This window comes from Oryctolagus cuniculus, chromosome 5, assembly GCF_964237555.1.
Source record: "Oryctolagus cuniculus chromosome 5, mOryCun1.1, whole genome shotgun sequence".
Lineage (NCBI taxonomy): Eukaryota > Metazoa > Chordata > Mammalia > Lagomorpha > Leporidae > Oryctolagus > Oryctolagus cuniculus.
The window spans coordinates 159,737,743-159,754,316 of NC_091436.1; the positions used below are offsets into that span (position 1 = coordinate 159,737,743).

At 42.3% G+C, this 16,574-nt stretch overlaps 1 protein-coding gene across 1 annotated transcript in view; it reads right to left on the reverse strand.

Annotated features, from left to right (window-relative positions):
• Positions 1-16,574, reverse strand: part of SYCP2L (synaptonemal complex protein 2 like) — a 139,430-nt gene that overhangs the window by 106,414 nt on the left and 16,442 nt on the right. The window contains exons 9-14 of the mRNA XM_051855852.2: positions 14,444-14,478; positions 12,568-12,710; positions 10,003-10,055; positions 9,017-9,062; positions 4,996-5,088; positions 4,840-4,900 (exon numbers count right to left, since the gene is read on the reverse strand). Of these exons, the coding sequence (XP_051711812.2) occupies positions 4,840-4,900; positions 4,996-5,088; positions 9,017-9,062; positions 10,003-10,055; positions 12,568-12,710; positions 14,444-14,478 (431 nt within the window). The remainder of the gene's footprint in view (positions 1-4,839; positions 4,901-4,995; positions 5,089-9,016; positions 9,063-10,002; positions 10,056-12,567; positions 12,711-14,443; positions 14,479-16,574) is intronic.

Below are 16,574 nucleotides of genomic sequence, written 5' to 3' on the forward strand. Positions count from 1 at the left end.
AATCCAAAGTAAACGTTAGGAATATTTACGGAGAAAATGGCAGGGTGAAGTCATTACTTATTAATAGTCTCCTTGAATATAAATGACTACACTCTCCAGTTAAAATGACTGAATGGATTAAAAAAACACGACCCATCTATTTGCTGCCTACAAGAAACACATCTCACCAACAAAGACACATGCAGACTGAAAGTAAAAGGATGGGAAGAGATATTCCATGCTAACAGATACCAAAAAACAGCTGATGTAGCCAGCTTAGTATCAGACAAAAATAACAGAAAAACTGTTAAGAGACAAATATGGGCACTATATAATGATTAAGGGATCAACTTAACAGGAAGATGTGACTATTGTAAACATGCATGCATCAAATTACAGGGTACCTAGCTATTGAAAAGGAATTTTAGACTGGTGCCACGGCTCACTAGGCTAATCCTCCGCCTGCGGCGCTGGCACCCCTGGTTCTAGTCCTGGTTAGGGTGCCAGATTCTGTCCCGGTTGCTCCTCTTCCAGTCCAGCTCTTTGCTGTGGCCTGGGGAAGGCAGTGCAGTGGAGGATGGCCCACGTGCTTGGGCCCTGCGCCTGCATGGGAGACCAGGAGGAAGCACCTGGCTCCTGGCTTCCGATCAGCACAACGCACCGGCCGTGGCAGCCATTTGAGGGGTGAACCAAAGGAGGGAAGACCTTTCTCTCTCTCTCTCACTAACTCTGCCTATCAAAAAAAAAAAAAAAAGAATTTTAGTGGATATAAAAGGATAGAGACTCCAACACAATAGCACAATAGTAATGCGGGACTTCAATACCTCACTTTTGACAATGGACAGATAAACCAAACAGAAAATCAAAAAGGAAATAGTTAATTCGATACTATCAACCAAATAGACCTAATGGATAAAGAAGTTTTCATCCTTCAGCTGCAGAATACATTCTTCTCACCAGTGCATGGAACTTATTCTAGAATAGACCACATACTAGGCCATAAAGCAAGTGTCAGCAAATTCAAACAAAATCAAAATCAAAATCATACCATGCATCTTCTCTGACCACAATCGAATGAAGCTGGAAATCAATAACCCAAGAGTCTAGAACATGTGCAAACACATGGAGACTGAACAACATGCTCCTGAATGAACAGTGGGTCACTGAAGAAATCAAAACAGAAATTAAAAAATTCATGGAAATGAATGAAAATGACAATATATCATATCAGAACTTTTGGGATACAGCAAAAGCAGTGTTAAGAGGGAAGTTTATAGCAATTGGTGCCTATATCAATAATTTAGAAAGGCACCAAAGCAATGAGCCATCAATGCATCTCAAGGACTAGAAAATAGCAAACCATACATAAAAATAGTAGGAAAATTAAAATTAGACAAGAAACAAAAACCTAAAGAGACCAATATGCAAGACAGAAATTGAATGTCATAAAGACCTTCCCAACATTGAGTTCTACCAGACATTTAAAGAACTAACTCCAAATCACTCAAGCTATTCAAAACAATGAAAAGTGAGAATCCTCCCAAACTCCGATGAAGCCAGCATCACCTTAATTCCTAAACCTGAAAGAGATAAAAAACTACAGACCAGTTTCCCTGAAAAATTTAAATGCAAAAAAACCTCACCGTAGTAGCAGCCAATCAAATCCAACACACCAGAAAAATCATTCACCCAGATCAAACGGGATTTATCCATGTATGCACGGATGGTTCAACATTTGCAATCAATGTGATACATCTCATTAACAAATTGAAAAACAAAAACCATATGGTTATCTCAATAGATGCAGAGAAAGCATTTGATAAAATACATCAACCTTTCATGATTAAAACTTTAAGCAAATGGGATATAGAAACAACATTCCTCAACACAGTCAAGGCAATTTTTGACAAACCCACGGCCAGGATCATATTGAATGGAGAAATGTTGGAAGCATTCCCACTGAGATCTGGAACCAGACAAGGATGTCCACTTTCACCATCTCGATTCAATATGTTTCTGGAAGATTTAGACAGAGCCATTAGGAAAAAAAAAAAAATCAAAGTTATACAAACTGAGAAGGAGGAAGTCACACTACCTTTATTTGCAGATGACATGATTCTATATATAGGAGATCCAAAAGACTCCACTAAGAGATTATTGGAACTCAGGGCCAATGCTGCGGCGGTGGGTAATGCTACTGCCTGCAGTACCAACATCCCATATAGGCACCAGTTCAAGTCCCGGATGCTCCACTTCCAATCCAACTCTCTGTTACCACCTGTGAAAGCAGGAGAAAATGGCCCAAGTCCTTGGGCATCCGTGGGAGACCTGGAAGAAGCACCTGGCTTCAGAAATGGCACAGCTCCAGCCATTTGAGAAGTGAACCAGCGGATCGAAGACCTCTCTCCTTCCACCTCTGCCTTTCTGAGTTTCAAATAACAAATCAAATACCTTAGAATAAATTTAACCAGGATGTCAAAGACAAAACATTGAAGAATGAAAGACACACACACACAAAAAGGAAAATCTTCCATGTTCATAGATTAGAAGAATCTATATCATCAAAATGTCCATACTACCAAAAGCAATTGACAAATTCAATGTGATACCTATCAAAAATACAAGAACATTCTTCTCAGATACAGAGACATTGATGCTGAAAATCATATGGAAACACAGGAGACTCTGAATAGCTAAAGCAATCTTATACAGCTTAAAACAAACCCAGAGGTATCACAATACGAGATTTCAAGACATACTACAGGGGGCTGGTGCTGTGGTGCAGCACATTAATGCCCTGGCCTGAAGCGCCAGCATCCCATATGGGCACCAGTTCGAGATCCGGCTGCTCCACTTCTGGTCCAGCTCTCTGCTATGGCCTGGGAAAGCAGTGGAAGATGGCCCAGGTCCCATGTGGGCTCCTGCACCCATGTGGGAGACCCAGTGGAAGCTCCTGGCTCTGGATCAGTGCAGCTCTAGCGGCCAATTGGGTAGTGAACCAGTAGATGAAGACCTATATCTACCTCTCCTCTCTGTATAACTCTTTCAAATAAACAAATCTTAAAAAAAAAAAACAACAGACATACTACAGGGCAGTTAGAACAGCCTGGCACCAGTACAAAAACAGGTGGATAGACCAATGGAACAGAATAGAAATGCCAGATATCTACCCAGGCATCTACAACCAACTTAACTTTGACCCAGGAGCTAAAATCAATCCCTGGAGCAAGGACAGTCTCTTCCACAAATGGTGCTGGTGAAACTGGATCTCCACATGCAGAAGCATGAAGCAAGTCCCCTGCCTTACACAAAAATCCACTCAAAATGGATTAAAGACCTAAATCTATGGCCTGATCTCATTAAATTATTAGAGAACACTGGAAAAACTCTGCAAGACATTGTCATAGGCAAAGAGTTCTTGGAACAGTCCCCAGAGGCACAATCAAAGCCAAAACTGACAAAGGGGATTAAATCAAATTAAGAAGCTTCTCCACTGAAAAGAAACATTCAGCAAAGTGAAGAGGCATCCAATAGAATGAGATAATTTATTTGCAAACTATGGAATGGATAGAGGGTTAAAACCAGACTATATAAAGAGCTCAAATACAACAGGTGGCCAGCACGGTGGCATGACGGATAAAGCTGCGGTCTGCAGCGCTGACATCCCATATGGGTGTTAGTTCAGGTACCAGCTGCTCCACTTCTGATCCAGCTCTCTGCTATGGCCTGGGAAACAGTAGAAGATGGTCTAGGTATGACAACATCAACCCTGATGCTGTGCCTTTCAAATAAACTAATTAAATTTTTTTTGGAAAAAGGCTGGACAGCAGCTTTTAGTGCCTGATAGGATAGACTAAATGTCTGATATCAATTACAAATGTTCTTGAACTTGGACCTTATGTTCAGAAAGTTTTTTAAAAGATTTAGTTGATTTACAAGTCAGTTACACAGAAAGGGGAGAAGGGGCGAGAGGGGAGAGATCTTCCATCTGATGGTTCCCTCCCCAATTAGCCGCAATGGCCAGAGCTGTGCTGATCCGAAACCAGGAGCTTCTTCCAGGTCTCCCACGTGGGTGCAGGGGCCCAAAGACTTAGGCCATCTTCTACTGCTTTCCCAGGCCATAGCAGTGAGCTGGATGGGAAGTGGAGCAGCCAGGTCTCAAACAGGTGCCCATATGGGATGCCGGTGCTTCAGGCCAGGGCATTAACCTGCTGTGCCACAGCACCATCTCTGAGAAATTTTTTAATTTATCTCTTAACTCCGTTTTTCCATAAGTCATTTGAAATCTCCAGGGATAAGAGGAATTGTATAGGAATTGTCTTTTTGAGACTTGCTATTTCACTTAGCCTCCAAGCATCCTCCAAATTACAGTATGTGTCAAATTCCCTTCCTTTTTCAATTTGAACCATACACCATTGTATGTGTGGATACCAAGGTTATTTATCCATTCATTCCTCAACAGGTGCTTGAATTCCTTAGACATTTCAGCTACCATAAATAATGCTCCAATTAATATGGCAGTAGTATCTTTTGGGGCTTTCTTTTTGATATATATGCAGAAATAGGATGGAATTATACAGTGCACTTTTTAATTTTTGGAGGACTATATCTGCTTCTACAATGAGAAACTAGTGAAATATTTGAACCTCAAAGTTACAAAACAAAGGGATCACCAGCTCTATCACTCAGATGCTGGCCCTGAGCCCAGTGTGCCTTCCATCATACCATGTAACCTTCCCTCTATCTCAAGGCATAGATCAGTACCTTCCCTACAACTACCTAACCTATATACTGAAATAATATACTAGAAATAGAAACAAACAGCATTGGATATGGGGTAGCTAAAAATTACCACCTTACCTATTATGCTGAAATTCACCACTGTTTCTTTGCACAGTCTTACTGGATCCCACAGAGCACTCTGGAAGACAAATTTGTGAAACTCATGAGCATACAACACACACACAGGAACAATCCATAAGCAGTTAGGTCTCTTGAGGAATTAAACACCATTACCTCAGTATTGTCTATATAGAAAGTGATGCTCTGACTTCCTAGGTTGAAATCAATCCAAAATTTCTCTAGTTTTTCATCTGCTGGTTTTCTCATCTATAAGAAAAATTCAGTATGAATTAAGCAGAAAATTCATGTTAAAGAGTCAGGCAAAATTTATTCCATTACAAACAGAATTTGTGCTTTTCCTGGAATAATACTATCCTAACATTCTACTGTTTCCCTTCTTAGCTAGATTTGTGCAAAATAGGAAAAGCACATTTTCATGTACCTGTTTCCAAAAAAAAAGTCACTATCTTCACGTATTTCACACACATTTAAATGATTCAGATGACTCTAGCCACACAATTTTCAACTATAATAAAGTATTGCTTATATATTTTATTACCTATAGAGCCATAATAGTTGTCATCTTAGTTTTGCTAACAAGAATAATTTTTAACAAAGCTTACCAATGTTAAATACCTACTATTTCATATTTTTTATTTTAAATATTTCTTTACATTAAGTTTCAAGGCAAAAAAACAGCTGAATCAGTGAAATACACTTTATAATAAATACAAGCAACAATCTTGAAAATGCTACAATCCTAAAATTCCTTTTAGAAAATCTGGGATATTTTATTTTTTTGACAGGCAGAGTTAGATAGTGAGAGACAGAGAGAAAGGTCTTCATTCCGTTGGTTCACCCCCTAAATCGGCACACTGCGCCGATCTGAAGCCAGGAGCCACGTGCTTCCTCCTGGTCTCCCATGCAGGTTCAGGGCCCAAGGACTTGGGCCATCCTCCACTGCCTTCCTGGGCCACAGCAGAGAGCTGGAAGAGGAGCAACCGGGACTAGAACCCAGAGTGCTGGCGCCGCAGGCGGAGGATTTGAGAGGTAGAGTTACACACAGTGAGAGGGAGAGACAGAAAGGTCTTTGTTCTTTTGGTTTACTCCCCAATGGCCGCAACAACTGGAGCTGTGCAGATCTGAAGCCAGGAGCTTCTTCCTGGTCTCCCACGTGGGTGCAGGGGCCCAAGCACTCAGGCCATCTTCTACTGATTTCCCAAGCCACAGCAGAGAGCTGGATTGGAATAAGAGCAGCCGGGACTAGAACCGGCACCCATATGGGATGCCGGTGCCGCAGGCAGAGGATTAACCTCATGCACCACAGCACCAGCCCTGAGATATATTATTAACAATTTTTTTTTTTTGACAGGCAGAGTGGACACAGAGAGAGACAGACAGAGAGAAAGGTCTTCCTTTGCCGTTGGTTCACCCTCCAATGGCCGCCACAGCCAGCGTGCTGCGGCCAGCGCACCGCGCTGATTGATGGCAGGAGCCAGGTACTTCTCCTGGTCTCCCATGGGGTGCAGGGCCCAAGGACTTGGGCCATCCTCCACTGCACTCCCTGGCCACAGCAGAGGGCTGGCCTGGAAGAGGGGCAACCGGGACAGAATCCGGCGCCCCAACCGGGACTAGAACCCGGTGTGCCGGCGCCGCAAGATGGAGGATTAGCCTAGTGAGCCGTGGCGCCGGCTTATTATTAACAATTTAAGTGTGTACTTGACTTATGAAAACTTATGTAAATACAACTTGAAGTCAAAAAAAGAAAAATATGCTATAACTACTCCAAGTAAATTATTCAAATGCAAATTTAAGCAGGTTAATTTTTAAGATTTGAAAGGCAGAGAGGGAGAATGTTCTACTCTATGAACATACATAGACACCACACACACTATCTATCCATTGATAAGATGCTTAGGTTCTGTATTTCGGCCACTGTGAGCAGTGCTGAGATAAATATGGGAGTTGGGAAGGTGCTGAGGCACAGTGGGTTAGGGCACCACTTGGGACAGCTACATCCTGTATCAGAGTGCTAGTTTCAGTCTGGCTGTTCTGCTTCCAATCCAGCCTCCTGCTAATGCGCCTGCCAGGTTGCTGATTTTGGCCCAGTAATTAGGTTCTTACCATCTATGTGGGAGATGCAGATGGAGCTCCCGGCTTCAGCCTAGGGAGCCCCACCTGTCGTGGGTATCTGGGAGGAATGAATCAGCAAATAGGAGGTCTCTCTGCCTTTCAAGTAGATGAAGATAAACATTTAGTAAGATGACTATACCAATTTAAATTCCCATCACTATTCAAGTTTCTATCTTCATACCCTTCCCAGCATTTGTTTTTAAATATTTAAAATATAGAAGACTCAATGAGCACACATAGATTTATCAATTTTTAACATTTTGTCATATCTGCTTCAGATATCAACATGATAACCTAACTGGAGATGATCTCATTGTGCTTTGGACTTGTATTTCTCAGATAGCTAGTGGTATTGAGCATTTTTCATGTATTTGTTGACTGATGGTATTTCTTTAAGAAATGTCTATTTGGGGGCAGGCATTTGGCTCAGCAGTTAAAATACCACTTGGGACACTTCCATCCCATACTGGAGTCCCTGGGTTCGAGTCCTAGCCCCGCTTGTGATCCAGCTTCCTGCTAAAGCACTCCCCTGGGAGGCAGCAGGTGATGGGTACTTGGTCTCTGCCATGCATGCAGGACACAGAATGAACTCTGGCTCCTGTTTTGGTCTGGCCCAGCCCTGGCTCTTGCAGGCATTGGGCTGGGTGGGGGGGGGGGCAGCAGATGGGAGAGATTTATTTATCTATTTCTATCTTTATTCTTTCTCTTTCTGTCGGTCTCTTTGCCTGTCAAACAAAATAAAACTTTTCTATTCAGATCCTTTGCCCATTTCCTAACTGGATTAGTTTGGGATTCTTTGAATACTTTGAGTGTCATATTTTGGATATTAGTCCTTTGTCAGATGAAGAGTTTGCATATATTTTGTCCCATCCAGTCAGTTTTCACTGTTAATCATTTGCTCTGAAAGAGCTTCTTAGCTTCATATAGTCCCATTTGCCTAGTTTTTTGTTGTTGTTGTTGCTGTGCTTTGTGGGTATTATCGAAAACAATGTTGCCTGTATCAGGGTCTTAAGGTGTTTCTCTTAGGTTTTCTCCTAGTAGTTCCACAGTTTCAGCTCTTACAGATCTGTGTTCCATCTTTATTTGTATGGGAGAGGAAGAAATTAAGTTTCCACCTTCTGACTAGGGAGATCCAGTTAGCCTGGCACCACGCTTTGAGGGGGTTGTCCTTCCTGTACTTTGTTTGGTGCTTTGGTGAAATGTAGGCTTCACCCCACCACACATGTACTGGAAGCCAGGGTATGGTGAAGTGTAAGGAACCCGATAGAAGCTGATGGAAACTGGAAAGATGACCCACACAGAGAATAGAATCCTCACAGCAACCTGAAGAAAAACACGGATGGAGCCGAGATACAGGCATCAGACGACCGGAATCCATTCCAAAGAATGAGCAGTGAAGTCCTGAGTTCAGAGGCAACGGCAGGCTGAAGCTAAACCAAGGAAATGGTTGATGAGGACACTCTGAAAGCAAGACCAGGAAGCCTCAGCTGTGTCACGAGTCCAACACCTGTGATGGCCTTACCCTGAAACGGAGATGCTGTATTTGGGGGCGTTTTTACATGAAGGACCTTGTTCCTCCAGAAACCAAAGAGGGTGAAAATAAACTGATCAACCTTAGACTACAAAGCACTATACTTGGACCATCAGATACTTTCCTATGAAGGCACATCATTTATAAAGTCCTACACTTCCATGCCTTATAGTATAGGAAGAGAAAGAGTGGCTCCAATTCAGAGAAATGAGGAGGCATCAACTAGAAGCAAAGAGGCAAGGAAATCACCCCCTTGCTTCTGCATGAATGTTTCCCATCAAGAGGGTAAAATGAGGCAAGGTTTCCATAGTTGACTTCATATGTACAGTGTGGATCCTAAAATTCCTTTTCACTAGTAACCATATAGCCCAGAGCCCTCAAGTGGACCATCAGTAACGGTATGGACACATCAGTTTGAGAGTTGAAGCTACTCAGAGAGGATGTTAGCTTCCTTGTGAAACGAGAGTGAAGTTTAACCTACCTGGTTGTCATTGCCCCACCACCTTCCCAACTCAAGACAGACAAACATACCTCATGTCCATCAGCGAAAGCAGCAATACATGGAAATGAGTACACCCTGCAAAACACCTCACAATTACCAAGTGAACTATAGATTGATCCCAAGCACAACCCAGAGCCTCTGCAACAAGAATACTCATATCTAGCGTACACCATCAAGTCTCTTTGCATGGGGTATGGTAGGGGGTTTCAAACATACAAATGGGAAACTTCCACAAAAGGATTTTAAAGCTCCACCTGGTAGTCTATGAACCATGCTTACTGCTGTGCTGTCTCAACCAAAGGGCTTTGCAGAATTCCCTAAGAAAGAAGTTAGCCCATCATGAACTCAACTGTCCATTAGATGCTTATCCCCAATGACCTCAAGCCTCTTAAAAAAAAAAATCACTCTTCACAAAATCTATGGACTTTCTGGAGGCTGTAGTATCAAAAATGTCCCAAGTCAAAGAAACATGCTAAAGACTAACAGATAATTTTTTTTTATTTTTGACAGAGTGTGGGGGGGGAGAGAGAGAGAGAGAGAGAGAGAGAGAGAGAGAGAGAGAGAGAAAGGTCTTCCTTTGCTGTTGGTTCAACCTCCAATGGCCACCACGGCCGGTGCGCTGCGGCTGGCGCACCGCGCTGATTGATGGCAGGAGCCAGGTGCTTCTCCTGGTCTCCCAGGGGGTGCATGGCCCAAGCACTTGGGCCATCCTCCACTGCACTCGTGGGCCACAGCAGAGAGCTGGCCTGGAAGAGGGGCAACCGGGACAAGAACCCGGTGTGCTGGCGCCGCAGGCGGAGGATTAGCCTAGTGAGCCGCGGTGCCGGCACTAACAGATCATTTTAAAGTCACTCAAGTGAATCACCGGGTAGAAAGTCTGATCACCCTAGATTTCTCGTCAATGGACAGTTCCATAGCACTCTCCTAAAATGAAACAGGTCCTAGACATGTTTTAAAAATATTAGACATTTTCAAAACACATTGAGTCAATAAAATACTATAAAAAGCATCTTACCTTCTTTGGTCGCCAAGTCTGTCATTTAGGCGATTGAGAAAGCGGCGACTATCCTACAAAGCAAATAATTCAGACATTTTAATTTAAAAACAAGATGTTTTATGTATTACTACTCTGACCAGCACGTTGAGACCAGTGCCAGCTTCTAAATGGCTAGCATCCAGCAACACCACGAGGTTTCACAGGGACTCAATACTACACATTAACAACACTTTGCCATGATCAAGAGGCACGTGTTTTCACAAGCAAATTCCCTCCCCCCAACCATAAGTGTCTCAGCTGAGGAATACTTGGAGTTCCAGAGTTATTTGCACATTTATATTTCACTGGGTCAGAAGCAAGAGAAATACACATTACCTAGGTTACAATATTTGACTCCCCCATTGGGTGTCTACCTTCCTAACACCTGCCCAGCAAGAGTCAACCACAAACCCACCCACAATATCAATCAACTCTGCATTTATCTGGGTGTCTCATCCATTGCCATTTTCCTCTTCAGCAATTCTCTATCCCTTGGTTTTCTCTCCAGACTTATGCTCTAAGAACAAAGACTATTTTTAAGAGTTCTCCTCACCAACAGGTTTCAGGAAAGGCAAAGAGATACAGATCCAGGGATGTGTTCCCTTTTGTTAGCAAGGACTTGCTGTTGTGATTGAATGCTCATCACACTTCACATCTACGTTCAGCACCAAGTAGACATCAGCAGAGGAAGCCTTTAATGTGAGAGTAATGCAAGTAAGAAGTTGATTGCTCTGGGGGTCGGGGGATAATCGTGGAAATGAGATGTCCTTTTCCTATTTTCATCACTTTTACAGCAGATGTATAAATGACACAGGGGAGAAATTCAGGTCAAAAGCCCCCAACAGCTCAGGCACTTTCTTTCAATGCATTCTCAATTTTGAAGCAGGGTTTATTCCCATTTTACAGATCAGGATGCTTAGGCTCCACATAACCATTTCCTTGCCACCTAAGTCAGGGAGGCGACTTAGTAATTCACTTTGTAATTGTGAAGTGTTTTGCAGGGTGTATTCATTTCCATGTACTGCTGCTTTTACTGATGGACATGAGATATGTTCGTCTGTCTTGGGAGTTGGGAAGGTGGTGGGGCAATGAAAACCAGTTAGGTTAAACTTCACTCTCATTTCCTAAAAGGAAGCTAACATATTCTCTGAGTAGCTTTAACTCTCAAACTCAAGCTTGGGACAGCCCTGAACTCCTGTTTCCATTCAGATCACATGGAATCTTGGAGAAGAAACTACATTATAAGTGGCCAATAGCTCAGAGTCTGCAATGATAGAATGGCTCAGATTTAAGAAAATCCAAATTACATGAATTCTGAGAAGGGCATCCTTAACATGAACAGTGTTACTAAGACTTTTGCCTTCTCCTAAGAGAACCTCTCACTGTAAGAAATTTTGAAAAGAGGCGAAATGTTTTCGCTATTTGAGGCTGAAGGTAGATAAAGCCACAAGTAAATTTTTTTGCTACTTTAAGGGTACAATCCAGATGAGCCCTGCATGCACAGAAGACCTTGAAAATTCCCTTTCCTCCAAATTTTAGACCCTGGACAGCTCCCAACACATCCAGTCCACAATACTTCTCAGCCACCAGAACTTGCCCCCATCCTTGCTAGTCTCCTGCCATCACCACTGCTACTCTCTGCAAGGCTAAGATGCTTTCTCCTCTTCTCCAATTGTCCATACCCCTCCAAGTCCATTTACAATTCCAAGACATTTTCTTTGACCAGATCCATCAAATTCACATAGTTCTGTCCCTTGTCTATACTACCTCTGTTTGTATTGACTTCAAATTGGTCCTCTTCCTTGTGAAGCAGAGAGTTTAAGTAAAACAGTTGAGGGGTCGGTGCCATGGCATAGTAGACTAAGCCTCCACTTGCAGTGCTGGAATCCCATATGGGTGCTGATTCGAGTCCCGGCTACTCCACTTCTGATCCAGCTCCCTTCTAATGCACTTGGGAAAGCAGTGGTGGGCTCCTGTTTCCCATGGGAGACCCAGAAGACACTCCTGTCTCCTGATTGGCCAGCTCTGGATGTTGAGGCCATCTAGGGAGTGAACCAATGGATAGAAGACCTCTTTCTCTTCCTCTGTAACTCTGCCTCTCAAATCTTTTTCAAAAAATGGCAGTTGAGGGGCCAATGTTGTGGCAGTGGATAAAGCTGTTGCCTCTGTCACCAGCATCCAAAATGGGCAATTAGAGTCCCAGCTGTTCTACTTCTGATCCAACTCCCTGATAATGCTCCTAGAAAAGCAGCAGAGGATGGTCCAAGTGCTTGGGCCCCTGCACCCACATGAGACCTGGTAGAAACTCTTGGCTCCTGGCTTTAACCTGGCCCAGCTCCTGCTGTTGTGGCCATTGGGGAATGAACTGGTGGATGGAAGATCTCTAACTCTGCCTTTCAAATAAAATAAACAAGTCACTTTAAAAAAAAAAAAAGGCAATTCAAACACTTTGAAGAAGATTCTCCCCTAAGTTCAACTCGCTGTCAAGTACCAAGGGGAGACTGAACAAGTATTCACAGCCACTGTTACGATCAGGACTCTCACCGTCTCGAATTCTCGATCCTTAATTTCTTTGAAGGCTTCAGCAATGGCATCATCCTCAAACCACTGATGGACAAGTTCCTGCCTTGCTGTTTTAGTTGTCAGCCTACACAAGGTTTCAGAGATTGAAACCTGCTGGTCATAATCTAGAGGTCAAAACATGGCAGACATTGATAATTCTGGACACAAAGCAAAAAAGGAAATGAGTTCCAGAGATAGCACTTGCCCTTACAGATTTCACCTTAAAAGTCTAGCATTCTGTCACACAAATGTAGAGCAAGATATATCCTGGAGTAATGATCATCATTCAAATTATAATCAAGAAATGGTGGGAGAAAAATCTAACCAATAAGTCAACTATATATAAGTTTTTCAAAAATTAGTTATGGGTTTATTTTTGCTACATTTAAAAACACACCAAAAGCAGTTCATTAAATAGCTCTAAAAATATTTATTCTACAAAATCCTAAGATAACTTAATATATTTCACAGAAGACACTAAAAACTACATATATCAACATGTTTAAATCTCAAAAATCAGGGGCTGTATAGCGGGTTAAGCCCCCACATGCAGCAAAGGCATCCCATATAGGTGCCCGTTCAACTCCCGGCTGCTCCGCTTCACATCCAGCTCCTTGCTAACGATCCTGGGAAAGCAGCAAATGCTCGGGTCCCAGCACCCACATGGGAGACGGAGCTGAAGTTCCTGGCTTCCATCTTTGGTCTGGCCCAGCTCCAGCCATTGTGGCCATTTGGGTAGTGAACCAGCAGGTCCAAGATGTGTCTCTCCCTCTGTCTCCAACTCTGCCTTTCAAATAAAAGATAAATCTTTTAAAAAATGAAAATTAAGAAAAAGAAAGCTAAAGAGGGAGTTGCAGCAAAATATGTCCAATAGGATGCCATTTATATACTTCCCAGGAATAGGCATTTTTCCCAGTGGGTAAGCCACCAGTTGGGGTATCCATATGCCACGTGGAGTGTGTAGGTTTGGGTCCTAGCTCTGTTCCTGGTTCTAGCTTCCTGCTACTGCAGACCCTGGGAGGCAGCAGGTAACAGCTCAAGTGCCTGGCTCTCTGCCACCCACAGAGACCTAGATTGAGTTTCTAGCTCCTAGTTTTTGTTGTTTTAAGATTTATTTGAAAGGCAGAGTTAGACAAGCAGAAAAAGAGCCAAATGGCTGCAACAACCAGAGCTGGGCTAATCCAAAGCCAGGAGTTTCTTCTGGGTCTCCTACATGGCTTCAGGGGCCCACAGACTTGGAGCATCTTCTGCTGCTTTCCCAGGCACATTAGCAGAGAGCTGGATTGGAAGTGGAGCAGCCAGGACTTGAACCAGCTCCCAGATGGGATGCCTGTGCTGCAGACGGCAGCTTTATCTGTTATGCTACAGCGATGACCCCAGCTCCTAGTTTTTGGTGTGGGCATTTGAGAAATAAACAGCGGATTGGAACTCTACTTGTCTGTCTCTCCAATAAAATAAAAACTTAAATCAGTTAAAACTGATTGTGTTTAAAAAATTAAAATTTTCTTAACTATAATGTAGGTTGCTTATGAAAACAGAAAATGCAGAAAAAGTTGCTTGGGAATAAACAAATCTAATCTAAATCAAAGAGGGGAACAGGATTAGGGACAGGAACACAAGGCAATTTCCCTAGTTTTGATTTCTTTTAAGAAAACAAACTGAAGTAGATGTGGCAAAATGCTAAAATTTAATAAAGCTGACTGGCAAATTAGTGTAATTCTTGATTATTAGTGTTCAGGATGCAAACATCAATAAATTAAGAATAAAATTCTAATACCGATTTAAAGAGCTTGATTGTGATTTATTCTGAGTTCCAAGATGCTTACATTTAGTATACTAAGTATTTAAAAAGTCTTACCACCCACAGTTAAGATGGTCCTTGCAAAGTCTTTCCTGAAACATTTAGATAGATTACATTTTACTGAAATGAACATCAAGTGGCAAAATCTTATTAAACCAGCATTATATTTTAAGACCAAGATATACATTTTTGAAACGATTTCAAATTCAGCATCGACCTATCAGTATCAGATTTTTCTGGAAACCTTCTGGAGTTTACTGATGAGAGACCAATGCATGATTTTTAGGAAGCTAGAACTCTACCTGCTGAGGTTCTAGTTCCCCCTAATGAAGTTGAATTCATTTTGATCATCTGAGGATGCATCCAATGCTATGACTGAGGTTTTATAACCACTCCAGCAGCCTGTGAGGGCTTATGACTTTTTACATAGTCTGACACCTGGAACAGGTGAGACAGCCATGCGAGTCCCTCTTCTGATTCATTTGATCCAATTTTAAAAACTGATCAGTGTAGATGTGTGATGAGATTAAGTTATTACCATACCAAAACATAGACTCCTATACTGTATGAGGTTACTTCCAAAAGTTTGTGGGAAACAATTAAAGGATAGTTTTATATTAGCACCAAAAAGTGAGATTCATACATGAGAGGGGGTCTTAAAGTTCATAAAGAGTCTGGCATCATGGTGCAGCAGGTTGAGCCACCACCTGTGACATTAGCTAGCATCCCATATCGGAGCACAGCTTTGAGTCCCAGCTGCTCTGCTTCTGATCCAGCTCCCCGCTAATATGCCTGGAAAGGCAGAGGAGGATGGCCCAAATACTTGGGTCCCTGGCACCCAGATAAGAGAACTGGATGGAGTTCTGGGCTCCTAGAGTCAGCCTGGACCAGGCTTGACTATTGCAATACTTTGAGGAGTGAACCAGTACATGGAAGACTGATCAATCTCTGACAAATAAATCTTTACAAAAAAATTCACAAAAAGTGCCTAATATGAAAATCTGTGCATAAGACTTCCAAATTTTTATACCAAAAATAATCTTTTAATTTCATTTTCCACAAACTTTAAGTACCTGCATATATTAAGAATTTCAAGTAAAAGTTAAGAAATGTGGCATTGACCTTTCTTTAATGTCTAAAGTAACTCCCATTTTAAAGAGGAGATTAAGAAATCTTGTGATAGCTTAGTTTCTCATAAGTGGATTGATCTGTTACTATTCAATAAAAGCCTTAAAACAGTACTACTAAGGCTCTGCTTAACTTTACACTTGCAGGTCTCACTCTTGAAGTCCAGAACAATTCAGACTCCTGAATATACAGATAGCATGACCATAGGATTAGTCTGAAATTTTAGGAGGAAAACCTCAGCTCAGCTGCTCTTCCAATCTAAAAACACTAAAGGCAGTGATTTCACTAATGTATTCAATGAAAAAAAATTTAGGAAAAATCCAGGGTAAAAATGACGAGTGACATGGACAAACATGATGTCAAGGAGCTACACAGTCGCCGCCTCCTTCAGTTCTACACCATGGTGAACTCGCCAGTCACAGCTGCATGGCATATGCATGACATACTCCATGCTGGTGAGCAGTTACCATGGTCACCCTCTTGAGTTCAAATTTCAGAACAGTGCTAGTTTTGTTCTTCCCATAGTCAGATTATATCCTTACTTCCAAACTTCATGCTGCAACGATTATGTAGCTATAACCACGTCACCCAAAACTCCATTACTTGCAAAGCAATACAAATGCCACGCCCTACTGCTTTGATAAATAACTGGCAATCTCAGAGCATAGCCTTTCTCCACGGCAGCGTGCAGACCGTGTTAATAGACTGCTTCACTTGACCGCTCCAATAATTTCAGGGAGTTGTTGCCGACTGCCATCTACAGGGGAGCAGCCTGAAGTACAGAGAATAAAGCTGTGCTCGGATGCAACCAGCAGGAGGGGCAAAGCTAGGATCTGAAGATCATGCAGTCTCTGCATTCTTCCCAGAGTCACTACTCGAGGTCACATTCACAATGAGAAAGAATTGATAGCCTGAGAAAGGATTTCACCTTGTGTTTTAAGATGAATCAAAACAACCCATAATAAAACAGGAGCAAAGTCTGCCTCTTTTCCTCAGTTCTCCTTCATTGCCTAGTGTGCATTGCAGGTGCACAAAGCACTTACTAAAGGCAGAAGTCATC